Below are 13,229 nucleotides of genomic sequence, written 5' to 3'. Positions count from 1 at the left end.
CCATCCATCATATCACATTGAAACCTCTTAAGATGTATTATTAAGATGTCTTATTATAAGATTAGGTTGAGCCATCATTTTGATCGTCTTTGTAATCAGAATCTACATTAATAAAGCTTTCAAGACCTTCCTTATATTTTAAAATTAACAAAGTCTAATTTTCCTTGTATGTATAAAGCCCAGTGAATAATAAGTTCAGTACCTACCTGTCAAAGGAATGAAACTGCATAGGAAGAATAGCTTGCGCTTCTCTCTTCAATGCTGGATCTGGGTATGGGATAGGTTCAGGCCCACATTCTGCAATTTCAACTGGAGCAGCCACAAGACTTTTCAGTATTTCCTTGACATTGATGCCTTTGGTTTGACTAATGCTAGATATGGATGGTGCAGGCTTCAACGTTTCACTGGGATTTTCAGTTAAGCTTTCTTGTGATTTCTTCACTTCGGATGACAAAGTGGATAAGAGTTCACTCATGGCATCAGGGCCTGTACTTGTTTCTAGTTCTGCCCCATTCAGAATGCTAGCCACTTGCTCCTCTCCAATTCCTGAATCTGTATGGGGAATTGAACTTTCTGGCTGAATATCTTCACCAGGAGTTGGTGTTTCCTTTTCTTTTATAGTGTCTGGAAATGCAGCAGGTGTTTCTGTAATGAAAGAAACTAGGTTAGAAAAAAGCTTCGACAGTAAAAATCTTGTATTGTTAATAAAATGTTCTCAGATATTCAAATAAAGAAAATAAAACTTGTAAAAAACAAAAAATTGCTAAACGGATGTGCATAGTAGTAACACAACTCAGTTGAAAGATATCATCCAGCCAGGCGTGGTGGCTCATGCCTGTAATCCCAGCACTTTGGGAGGCTGAGGCAGGTGGATCACCTGAGGTCAGGAGTTCGAGACCAGCCTGGCCAACATGGTGAAACCCTGTCTCCACTAAAAACAAAAAAATAAGCCAGGCACAGTGGCATACGTCTAATCCCAGCTACTCGGAGGCTGAGGCAGGAGAATCGCTTGAACCCGGGAGGTGGAGGTTGCAGTGAGCTGAAATCATGACATTGCACTCCTGCCTGGGCAACAAGAACAAAACTCCATCTCAAAAAAAAAAAGAAGATATCATCCACTACACCTATTATTTCGTTCAGGGAGCATCAAAATAATCCTCTTGCTTCTTAAATCATCTGGCATTTCAAAACTGATGCCTTCAAAAGCATCAGGAAATAGTTCTTATAACAATTTCCTAAAGCAGCTTATAAATAATAATTATATGATGTTCCCCTCTTGTCCTTTGATTGTTAGCTACCAAACAATCATAGAAGAGAAAGTCTTATATTTCTCTATTAGTTTCCTTAAAAATATAAAGTCATTTTTATACCTTCTTTGGTACTTCAATAACTAATAATATCTGAAATATTCAAGATAATCGAAGACATTATTTTAAAATTACAATACATAAAATTCTGACACACTTGCAAAATGCAAAGCAAGTCAAATAGTTAGTTCAAAAGAATAAATACATTAATAATATAATAATGTTCCTCAAGGACAAGGCCTATATTTTGGAATACTCATGCTGATTCTTCATAAATAAATATAAAATTCAATCTGTAAAAATTAAATCAGAAACATACATGTGCATATAACTATACATATAATGAAATACACATACAATATTAACAACTGAAAGTAATGAAATCAAAAAATCTTTAAAGTGTTAAATTTCTATTAAATTTCATCATACAAAGGTTAAAGTAATAAAGTTCTCCATATAATGAAATGTTACCAAATTCTAAATGATAACCTTGAAAAGTGTATCTCATCTAAGTATAAGAGAGATAATAGTCCTTACTTAATCATTTTGAATAAAGTAAGATACCATTAAGCTACTATATGTAAATTCACTGTAGCTCTTGCTTAAAGTAGAAGCTCAGTAAATGTTAGCTATTTGCATTACTTAAAACTTACATTTAAGTTTGAAAGTTTCATAATCTTTGAAAATGAGAAGCACAGACTAAATTTTTTCAAAGATCTCCCAAAAATGTGAAAATCAGTAAATTCTATATAACCTCTCAGATTTTGTTGTTGTAATTTGCTTGTTACTTTGAATTCAAAGGTGGTTAGGACAAGAAACCAGGAAACTGCCCAACAGGAAAACAGGCTACCCTGATGTCAGTAAGACATCTCAAAAGCTTTTGTGAAATCTCTAGTAAAAACACAAAGAAGTGTTCAGATCATAGAACTGTTGGGTGTGATCACAGCTTGCTGAAAGTTTTGTACATACGTACTAAAAATTAGAAACAATATGAAGGGATTTTGTCAGTAACAGACTCAATTCTTGGGTGTTGTCTATTAAACAGTTTTTTTAATTGCTTGAATTTAGACTAATGGCATGCCATTCAAATTTCCTGAGAGTGTGAATTTATAATACTTTTTTGAGGATAAGCATCAGAAAAATGTTACCAGGTTTTGAAAGAAAGAAAATTCCCCTTTTTTTCCTTCTCCCTTTTCTTTTGCTCCCTTTTCTTTTGAGTCAAATTATACCAAATCTACACATTAAATTAGGAATAAATAATATCTTCATATTATTCAATATTCCTAATATCAAATACTAATTTAAACTAACTTAAAATATGCATTTCTCACAATGCAATGTTATAGTTTTCCTCATATTTAATGAATAGGTTTAAATTTTGTTTGTTTGTTTGGTCAAAGATGATAGACTGAAAGAACAGATTAATCTGTGGAATATGATAATAATATTCAAACATTCATATTGGATGACCAATGTGAAAATCAGGGTAGATTCTTTACTGCTTCCAAGATTAAAAATTAAAATAACTGCATTTGAGAAGACAATGTCAGTAACAGTAGGCAAAGGACTAGAGAAGGAAACAGGTAAGAGGTAAAGACAACAGTCTGGCACTTTTAATAAAACCCTGTAAGAGAAGACTAAGACTTAAATTAGAATAGTAACCCTAGAAATGAGAAGGAGGAGAAGACTAAGGATATTTCTGAAATACCTAGGTTAAGAAAAAAATAGTGGTAATACGTCACTAACTGAGAAAGGAAGAAAATGAGATTTCTTCAGGAGAATAATTAAATTTTGAATCACTTTTAGTTTACAGAATCTCTAAGATATTTATATCTGTAGGTCAAAAGAAGAATAGCCATACATTTTGGGATCATTCAAACTGAGACAGTAGCTGAAATTTTGAAAGTTGATAAAATAATCTACAAATCTAGAAGGAGAAGACGACTGAGGCAGTTATTTTCACTATTAGAGATACCACTGAATATATTTTAACATACATTTGCATCTATGGATTGTACATTTTTTGAGTGAAAACAATTGCAGCAAAGTATCAGGAAAGAATTAAATAGTTTAAACAGTAATAGTGACAAGAGGACAGAAAATGTAAATTGCAGAAACACAAACTAACAACAACAAAAACAAAACAGTGTCATGGTTACTAGCATGGGCTAATTTTTATAGAGTTTAATTATCAAAAGTCATATAGTTGTGTCTAACACTTAGTGTGATTTTAGCTAATTTACAGACATGGTCTAGCGTTTTCACTTTACATTAATATAATGTCTAACTATCATTATATATGACATGTTACATTAACAGCTATACAAAAAGTTTAAACTTCTCAAGTTATATTAGACTGAAATATAAGCATTTCACTAGCAAACAAAATAAGGAAATAAAATCTGATTTGGTGTTCACAAGCTACCACATAAAAAGACTTTTGCCACCAACTACATAATATTTTGCTTTTCTGTTCAACTATTTGACTTTCAATGGACATTAAAATCTTTAACTTTCTAACTAGATACTTGAAACTTCAATATAAATGTTGACCTCTAGATTATAAAACACAATTAAAACTTTCAAGAAATCAAATATTAGAATATTTTCAAATAGCTCATCAAAATATTTACATAGTACTAAAAAGTCTCAATTTTATTTTTATTGAGGCTGACAAAAGAATGATCTCAAAAAGGAAGTAGCAATTTTGATATTTCAAAGAGTTTTATTCAAATAAACATGTTTTGTAAAGCATACATGCTGTTATATTACATAGAAATAAAATTAAATGCCAATAGGATATTTTATAATAGCAATTAAAAAACAGATCAGTCGTCAAAAAACCTACCTTAATTTCTCATTATGCATTTACATCCTTAACAGAACATGCTCTCAGTTGATACCATAAACTTCAACTTAGATAACTTATGTTTCCAGAATACCTCTTTGTGACACTAAAGTACTTTGAGGATTTAATCCATGACTTAAATAGGAAGTTAGGCATGAACCGCAGAGAAACTATAAATGACTGCATCTGTGTAGGTTATAGTAATCATAGGCATGTACGTTTTCAATAGCTCTTATCAGTTTCTGTAGCAACAGGCAATGTAAGCACACAGAACAGAAACATTACTAGCCAGAGTAATCTTAACCTTGTCAGAAACAGGCATTTGGATGCCAGATGCCTCTTTTTCTTACTGTTTTTCATCGAATATAATGAGTTCATCTAATACATTTTGAGAAAAATATGGGGACAAGTTCAGCAAATGACATCATATTTACACAGTGACTTCACGTATCACATTCCTTCCTCCAAAAATCCTGTTTTACCATGATTTATGAAGAATTTCAACATGTCTTACATACTAAATTACTGAAATTGTCATTTTCCAAATCTAAATAAGGAGTATCATGAAAGAAACATACAGCACCTTGTTAGTATAGCACTAAAGATATTAACTTACTTCAAATAATATAAGCAAATAAATCACTGTAATTTAAAACATAAAAAAGCTGTATGTAACTTACTCATTTTGTTTATATTAAATCCATAAATGCAAAATTAATTAAATATCTTAACTCCAAAGAGGAAAAATATACACAAAAAGATTTTAAATCCTCATTAGATTTCATTTTAAACAAAAATACTGCAATGCATTATTTGCAATTGTTTATATATGATTTGTTTGCTTGCTACACTAAGTGCATGAAAATAATACAATTCAGGAATTAAATATTACTAAATTATATGCCCGTAAGAGATAAAATGAAAATTAAGAGCCAAGAAAGTCTTCTAATTGATGTTTTGACTATGCTGTGTTAACATGTGGGTCTGAGTTTATCCTACTTGGAGTGCACTGAGCTCTTTAGACATATATATTAATGATTTTCATCAACTGTAGGGCATTTTCAGGCCAATATTTCTTCAAATTTTCTTTCTGCTCCTTTCTTTTTCTCTTCTTTCCTCTGGGACTCCCAGTATACATATGTTGGTTCAACTTAATAGTGTCAAAAAGGTCTGTGAGGCTCTGTTCACTTTTCTTCATTCTTTGTTATCTTCCTCAGCATAGGATAAACACAATCGAGCTATCTTCACGTTGCTGATTCTTTTTCTGCCATCTCAGATCTTCTGCTGAACCCCTCTAAGTGAATTTTTCATTTCAGTTATTACAATTTTCAACTCCAGAATTTCTATTTGGTTCTTTATTACATATATCTTTATTGGTATCCTCCCTTTGGTGAGATATCACTCTTATACTTTTAGTTCTTTAGAAAATGCTTCCTTTAATTACTTGAGCTTATGTAAAATAGCTGGTTTAAAGTGTCTGTCTAGTAAGTTCTATATCTGGGTTTCCTCAGGGGCATTTTATATCAACTGCTTTGTTTCCCCTATTGACCATACTTTCCTATTTCTTTACTTGTCTCATAATTCTTTTTGTTGTAAACTGGATATTTTAAATAACATAATGTGGCAATCATGGAAATCGGACCCCAATTAAAGAGTTTGTTCTTGTTCTGTTTATTCATTTTCCTGAACTAATTCTGTAAAATCTGTTTTCCATCATCTGTAGCCACTTAAGTCTCTGCTCAGTTAACCCAGTGGTCAGCTATTGATTGCACAGACATTGTCTTAAATGTCTTGAACCAATAAATTTTCCACCCTTGCCAGAGGCTCTGTGTGTGTGTGTTCGGGGGTGCCTGCAATGCTCCCATGGTTTAAAACTCTCTCTTAGCCTGTGCTTCCTTCTTGTGCTGGGCCTCAAGGTCAGCCAAAGGTGAGAGACTGAGGCCTTCTCTGGTCTTCCCTGGGCCTAAGTACAGCCCCGGGAATATGGATATCTCATTCTCACATCTGTTTAAGCTTTTAGGCAAGGTTCTTGTTTGCCCCAACTGGCACTATCATTTCAGGCAGTTGCAATGTTAAAAAAAAAAAAAAAAAAAAAAAAGCTGATTATTTTCAACAAATACCTTGGAGACAGGCTTTTCTCACTAAACAAGCTCTAGATTAGGTCAAATAATAATAAGCCCTGTGAATGAAGCTTTTCCAGGAAGACTCCATACAGTTCAAATAGTTACAATGCTCTAAGGTTGAGACTTTCTAAGGAATTCCAAACCTAATCTACTTCCACTCCTATCCGCAGTGACTGCTAGGCTTCTGGTTTTCAAAACTACCACTGGTGTCTGGCCTCCGGTTTTCAAAGCAACCACAGAGCTGAGGAAAGGTAGATGGCAACAGGGTGAGTTAAATCACTCTAAATCTTGCTATTCTTATAAAGGTCTAGAGTTTTTCTTGAATTAACACCCTCTGGGTTGTTGTAAGCCTCTGACTGCTTTCCAAAGAACTGAAAAAGTTGATTTTGACAGTTTTGCCAGTGTTCTCATTGCTCTTTTAGAGAAGTAGTATTTTAGAGGTTCTTACTTTGCTCTTCCCAAAGTCCCACTTACAAGCAATGTTTAGAACTCAAATTTTAAAGTAGTTACAATTTTCACTTATTTTAAATAAATTATTGACTAGAAATTACAATATATTTGTATATATGTATTTTGCTTTTCTCTTCCCCTAGATTGTGCTTTTACTCTTTTTCCTTTTCTTCTCAAAGGAAAAAAAAAATAAAAAACCCTATTAAAATGTATTATGCACTTTTATAATGCAATGGAGGCAACCAATAACACTAATAATAAAATGCCAACATATACAATTATACATCCGATAAAGGTTTAATATCCAAAAAATATAAGGAACTCAGCTCAACAGCAACAAAAAAAATAACCCAATTAAAGCATAGGCAAATAACCTGAATAGACACTTCTCAAAAGAAGACAAACAGCTAACAGGTATATAAAAAAATGCTCTACTTCACTAATTATTAGAGGAATGCAAATTAAAACTGCAAGGAAATATCACCTCACACAGGATGGCTATTATTGAAAATGTGGCCAGGCACAGTGGCTCACATCAGTAATCACAGCACTTTGGGAGGCATAGGCAGGTGGATCATTTGGGGTAGGGAGTTCGAGCCAGCCTGGCCAAGATGGTGAAACCTTGTTTCTACTAAAAATACAAAAATTAGCCGGGCGTGGTGTTGCACGCCCGTAATCCAAGCTACTCAGGAGGCTGAGGCGGTAGAATCACTTGAACCCAGGAGGTGGAGGTTGCAGTGAGCCAGGATCGCACCACTGCACTGAAGCCAGGGTGAAAGAGTGAGACTCCATCTCAAAAAACAAACAAAACAAAATGTAAAATATAAGTGTTGGAGAAGATGTGAAGAAAAGGGAACCCTTGTACACTACTGATGGAAATGAAAATTAGTACAGCTATCATGGAAAATGGTATTGAGATACTTCAAACAATTAAAAATAGAACTACCATACAATTCAACAATTCCACTTCAGGGTATATGTCCAAGTGATATGAAATCAGTATTTGAAAGAAGTATGTGTACCCCAATGTTCATTGCAGCATTATTCACAATAGCCAAGATATGGAATCTATTGTCTATTGATGGACAGATGAATGAACAAATAAAATGTATATACACCATGGAATACTATTCAGCCATAAAAAAAGAAACTCCTGTCATTTATGACATGGATGAATCTAGAGAACACTGCATTAAATTAAGTCAGACATAAAAAGACAAATATGGGTATAATCTTACTTGTATAGGGAATCTTAAAAAGTCGAACTCACGGAAGTAAAGAGTAGAATGCTGGTTACTAGGGACTGGGAAGATGTTCACCAAAAGGACCAATGTTTCAGTTACAGAGACGGAATAAGTGCTGGTGATCTATTTTACAACATGGTGACTACAGTTAATAATGTGTCAGTAGTTGAAAACTGCTGTGAATAAACTTTAAACATTCTTACCACAAAGAAAAATGATACGTGAGGTGAAGAAGACATTAATTAGCTTGACTTAATCATTCCCTAATGTACACAAATATCAGTATATCACACTGTACACCATAAATACATAAACTAAAAAAAGTTATTATTACCCTCTTGAAGCATACATTCTAATAAACAATTAAAGAAAGCAATGAATAGAAGAAAGGAAATAAAACAAGATGATATGAGAAAGAATAATAATGGAAAGGAAGCTACTTAGTTACGGAGTCAGGGAAAGCCTCTTGAAGGAGGTGAATTGAAGAATGAGTAGGCACCAGTCACACAGAAAACTGGGAAAAGAGCCAAAAGCCAGTGACAAAATACAAACATCCCTGAGGCATGAAAATGCTTGGCATGATTAAAAAACTAGAAGGTAGTCTGACTGTTTCATAGTGAGCAAAAGAAAGAATAACATGAGATAAAGTTGGAAACATAGTCAATAGTCATCTTATCTAGGGTCTTTGTGAAATGTTACTCTAAATACTACTAGAAATTTTATGTCAAGAAAGGACATAATCCGCTTTATCTTTTAAAACAATGAAATTGGCAGTAAAACTAAAAGAATAACGATCAGTAAGAGAAGTAAGGAATTCACTTTGTATTGTAATTGATGCAAGTCAGAATTAGAATAGTTTTGCTACGTTAAGGCATTTTAATTTTGTTCCAAAAATTACAGGGAGCCTTTTGAGAATTTTAGAAAGAAAAATTACTTTATTAAAGTTATTATATATTATAAAATATTTATTATATTAAAATGGTATATAAATTATACTTACTGTTATTATATTGTATTATATATTAGTGTTATTTCCAAAATTGTCAGTAATAAACTGAGAGAAAGCCTAGAAACAAAAAGTCCAATGAAGAAACTATGGCAATACTTCAAGAAGGGATTTGAGTCTGAACTAAGGTATTACATCAAAATTTAAAAAAAGAGATCAGAGAGCTATTTCAAAAAGGAGCTGAAAGAAGGGAGTGGGATGTGGAAGAGCTGAAGAGTAGTCCAGAAAAGGGTTTCTCAAACTATTTGTGAAAATTTACTTTTATCTCCTCAATCCATCATTCGTTGACACATTTAGAAAATAAAATATAAAATTTTATTTACTAATTGTAGTAAATTACTGAAAAAGTAAAAAATTTTAAAACTACACAAAATAAAAGCACAACTGTTTTTAGTTATTTGATTAGGCAGACATAAAATTACACATCAATAAATATAATCAGACAAAAATAGCACAAAGAAAAAGAACATAATTATAAAAACGGCCTGTGTTGTTCACCAAAAGTGAACTGGGGATTAATTTAGACAACTACTATTACACTTGCAACTTTTCTTCATTACACATCATAACTAAACAAAAAGTTTTAGGTAAAGAGTGATCCTCACCTCCCAAATGCCTATATGAATATTTTGAACAAACACTGCAATTATAAATAAGGTTTGTGATGTTGACAATGAGCTTTTTTGCTTGTTAATTTATCTAATCTAAGGTGAACTGGCAATAAAGCAACTCAGGGGAATAATAAATACCTAAATTGTTTTTATTTCAGTAACACTCAAAGAGGAGAAAGTAATGTCACACAGGTATGCTGATGGAATGAAAATTCTTCTACATCTTGTATAGTTATAACAAGATGTAAGTTATATTTCAGTGACAGAAATGGATTCCAGATCCATGAATTTGCTATCTGTGAATCTTCTATTGCTGGAAAATAAAATATAAAATAGTCTGCCCAATCCATAAAATGACAGGTGATAATTTGAAAGATGAACAAAATCTGATCATTCCTAAAGACCAGAACACTTAATAATTTTTTTTTCTTTGAAAAAGGGTCTTGCTCTGTTGCTCAGGCTGCAGTGTAGTAGGCACAATCACAGCTCACAGCAACCTAAACTTCCTGGGCTTAAGCAATCTTCCCACCTCATCCTCCTGAGTAGCTGGGACTACAGGCACATGCCACCATGCCTGGTTAATTTTTTAATTTTTCGTATAGACGGTCTCTCACTACACTGCCCACCAGGCTGGTCTCAAACTCCTGGTCTCAAGCTGTCCCCTCTCCTCGGCCTCCCAAAATGCTGGGATTATAGGCATGTGCCACCAAGCTGGGTCGATAATTATTATTAAATTGTGAAACATGTCATAGAAACTGTGTACCTCTAAGATTTTAACTTTTGTGTTCTTTGATCATACCTACCATGAAAAAATATCTTTCCCTGTTTGGAAGCATTGAGTTCATGAAAAATATTTGACAGACACTTTCCCCCAATAACCACTGCACTACAGCATGCAATAACAGTTATGATAATCTGCCATAATATCACATAATACAAAGAATAATAGCAAATTTACCACATTGGCCTTAAAGTAATCAAAATTTTATTATGCTACTAACACCACTGTTCAGTGTAACTGAAACTATTTTCATAGCAAGACTTTCTCGACAACGTGCATTAATATTCTGATACAGGCTTCTTAATCTGGGCAGGTACACCAGGATACTTTCCATAGCAGAGCCTTTAGAACACACTCCACCAGACAAACTCCAGAAGATGTTTGCTGACAATCTCATCCTTTTTTTTGGTTTGCACAGTTTAGAGCTAGATGTGTTTGTCAGTCAGCAGTGAAGTTGAAAACAATATTTTTCATTTCATCATGCTGTTCAAAGGCTGCACATTTGTAAAAAATAGTATCTGTACATTCATTAAGTTGTAACAAAAATATTTTGCTAGCTTTATTTGTTCCAAAAATTGCTGTTCCAAATGATTAGCTAGTTATGGAATACGTTGAAGTATCGTATCACCTGGAGCTCAGCGTCCTCTTCAAAACTCATTCAATTATTGGCAGAATTCAGTTCCTTCCTGCTGTAGGACTAAAGTCCCCACTTTCTTGCTGGCTGTTGGCTGGTGAGTGCTATTAGCTATATGGTTTCCTCAGATCCTTGCTCCTCCATCTAAGCAATAAAGATCCTCCTTCATGTCAAATCTCTCTCACATTTCAAGTCTCTTGGACTTCCTATTCTGTGACCAGAGAAGGAAACCCTCTTCTTTTACAGAGCTCATGCGATTAGGTCAAGCCCACCTGGATAATCACCATTTCTTAAAGGCTAATGTGCCATTCAGCATAACCTAATCACAGGAGTAAACACCATCATATTTACCATCCCAGGAATTTTGCAGAGTGTGTACACAGGAAAACCCTGGAGCTATCACAGAGTTCTACCTATTACAATCTTTTGTTCTGAAGTCAGTAATCTCATGTTACTCCTACCCAAAGATATTATCATTTTGGCTATTGTATCTTTCATCTCTAAAATTGTCATTTTTTTCTTTATATCTTCCATTTCTCTCCTCAATATGTTAACTTTTTTCCATTACATTGAAAAATATCTTGAATATACATATAATAGCTTCTACAATGTCCTTATCTGATAATTCTGCCATTTCTGTTGTCTCAAAATCTGTTTCTATTCACTGGTATTTTTCTTTTGCTTATGCATCACATTTTCCTTCTTTGGATGTTTAACGATTTTTGTTGGATGTCTAACATTTAATTTTATGGTTTTTGGTAAGGACTTTCGCATTCCTCTAAACAGTGTTGGGGCTTTGTTCTAACTGGAAGTTAAATAACTTATAGATGAGTTAGATGCTTTTGAGGCATGCTTTTAAGTTTTATTCTAGAGTAGCCTTTATATTAGGCTCATTTAGTCCCACGACTACTAAATTGTGACTCTCCTGAGATCTCTCCTGAGTGCTACCATTATGCATATTAATACACATATAATTAGGTATCCTTAATTTATAGATGATACTTAAATAAATGTAATAAAATACAAATATAAAAGCTATACTTAGCTCTCAATAGCTAGGTATAAATACAATGTTTCATATCTCCATGAAACCTGAGGTATATACTTGTTTATAAACAATTATATCATGAATATTTATTTTATAACAATTCATGAAATAAGAATACCCAAACAGGTCAGGAGATGAGGTCAATATTACCTTTGTAAAATGAGTGGCCAAAGCTCTGCTCAGGAATTAACTTGGCAAGGAATCCATGGTTCAAACTTGGATGAGGGATAGATGGTATGACCACAACTGTGGAGAAAATCATGGAATCAAATTTGAGCCAGCATGTAACAACCTGCAACATGGTCCACTGAAGATCCATGACAATTCTATATTACTGCAACATGCAAACAATACTAGCAATAACAAACGCATTTCTGAAGAAAAGAGATTAAGTATTAAGAGAAAGAAAATAATACACTTGTTAAGCAGAGTAATTCTAGCAACATACACAGAGACATACAAATACACAAGAAAATCAGAACTAGAAGGTTCACTACACCATTACTTTTTGTACATATAATGGATATAAAAGCATTAAAAATGAAAAGAATTAAGATGATAAGTCTGTGTTTTAAATGGTGAAAAAACATGAACTAGAATGGTAGGATGATGTTTAATCTGAAGAATAAAATTAAAAGTGAAAGTATATTATAATAAAAAATTCTCATGTTTAGGTGTTAAAAGTACATGTACCATGCAACAGCAAAATATTGTAGCTAAAACATAATCCATATCTATATGACATCAATAAAAGGTATATGAAATATGATATGCTTATGAAAAACAAGATGCAGAGATTTGACCACTAATTTCTACTCACTTTTTAAAATATCCATTTTATTTATAAATCATATGCATTTATTTAGGAAAGAAAATTTCAACTACAAATTAATCCAGTGGTACATGAAATAACCTTAGGTTATCAAGGTCTCACTGCAAACAATAGAGAAACAACCTTGATATAAACACCTGGAAGGAAATGACAATGATAGGTGTCCAATATTAAAATGATAGTTGCCAGAAACTGTGTTTACACTGTTCAAGTAGAGTGGGCAAAGCTAGTAACACAAGAACAGATGCAACATGAGCCTTTTCTGCAAATGAAAAAGGCAGCATGACCCAAGGTGGTTCACTGTTGTCCATGTTAACTTTCCACAAGTCTTTGATTTTAGTTGAG

General features: G+C 33.2%; 1 protein-coding gene across 4 annotated transcripts in view; it reads right to left on the bottom strand.

The window, feature by feature from the left end:
- Nucleotides 1-13,229, bottom strand: part of NBEA (neurobeachin) — a 731,202-nt gene that overhangs the window by 491,773 nt on the left and 226,200 nt on the right. For all 4 annotated transcript variants that reach the window (XM_073013351.1, XM_073013354.1, XM_073013348.1 and 1 more), the window contains 2 exons: nucleotides 12,203-12,298; nucleotides 207-645 (listed from right to left, as the gene is read on the bottom strand). In XM_073013351.1, coding sequence (XP_072869452.1) covers nucleotides 207-645; nucleotides 12,203-12,298 — 535 coding nt within the window. The remainder of the gene's footprint in view (nucleotides 1-206; nucleotides 646-12,202; nucleotides 12,299-13,229) is intronic.

The sequence above is a fragment of the Chlorocebus sabaeus genome, chromosome 3 (assembly GCF_047675955.1).
Source record: "Chlorocebus sabaeus isolate Y175 chromosome 3, mChlSab1.0.hap1, whole genome shotgun sequence".
Lineage (NCBI taxonomy): Eukaryota > Metazoa > Chordata > Mammalia > Primates > Cercopithecidae > Chlorocebus > Chlorocebus sabaeus.
The sequence above is the reverse complement of the archived record's forward strand: the minus strand, read 5'-3'. Positions and strand labels throughout refer to the sequence as shown.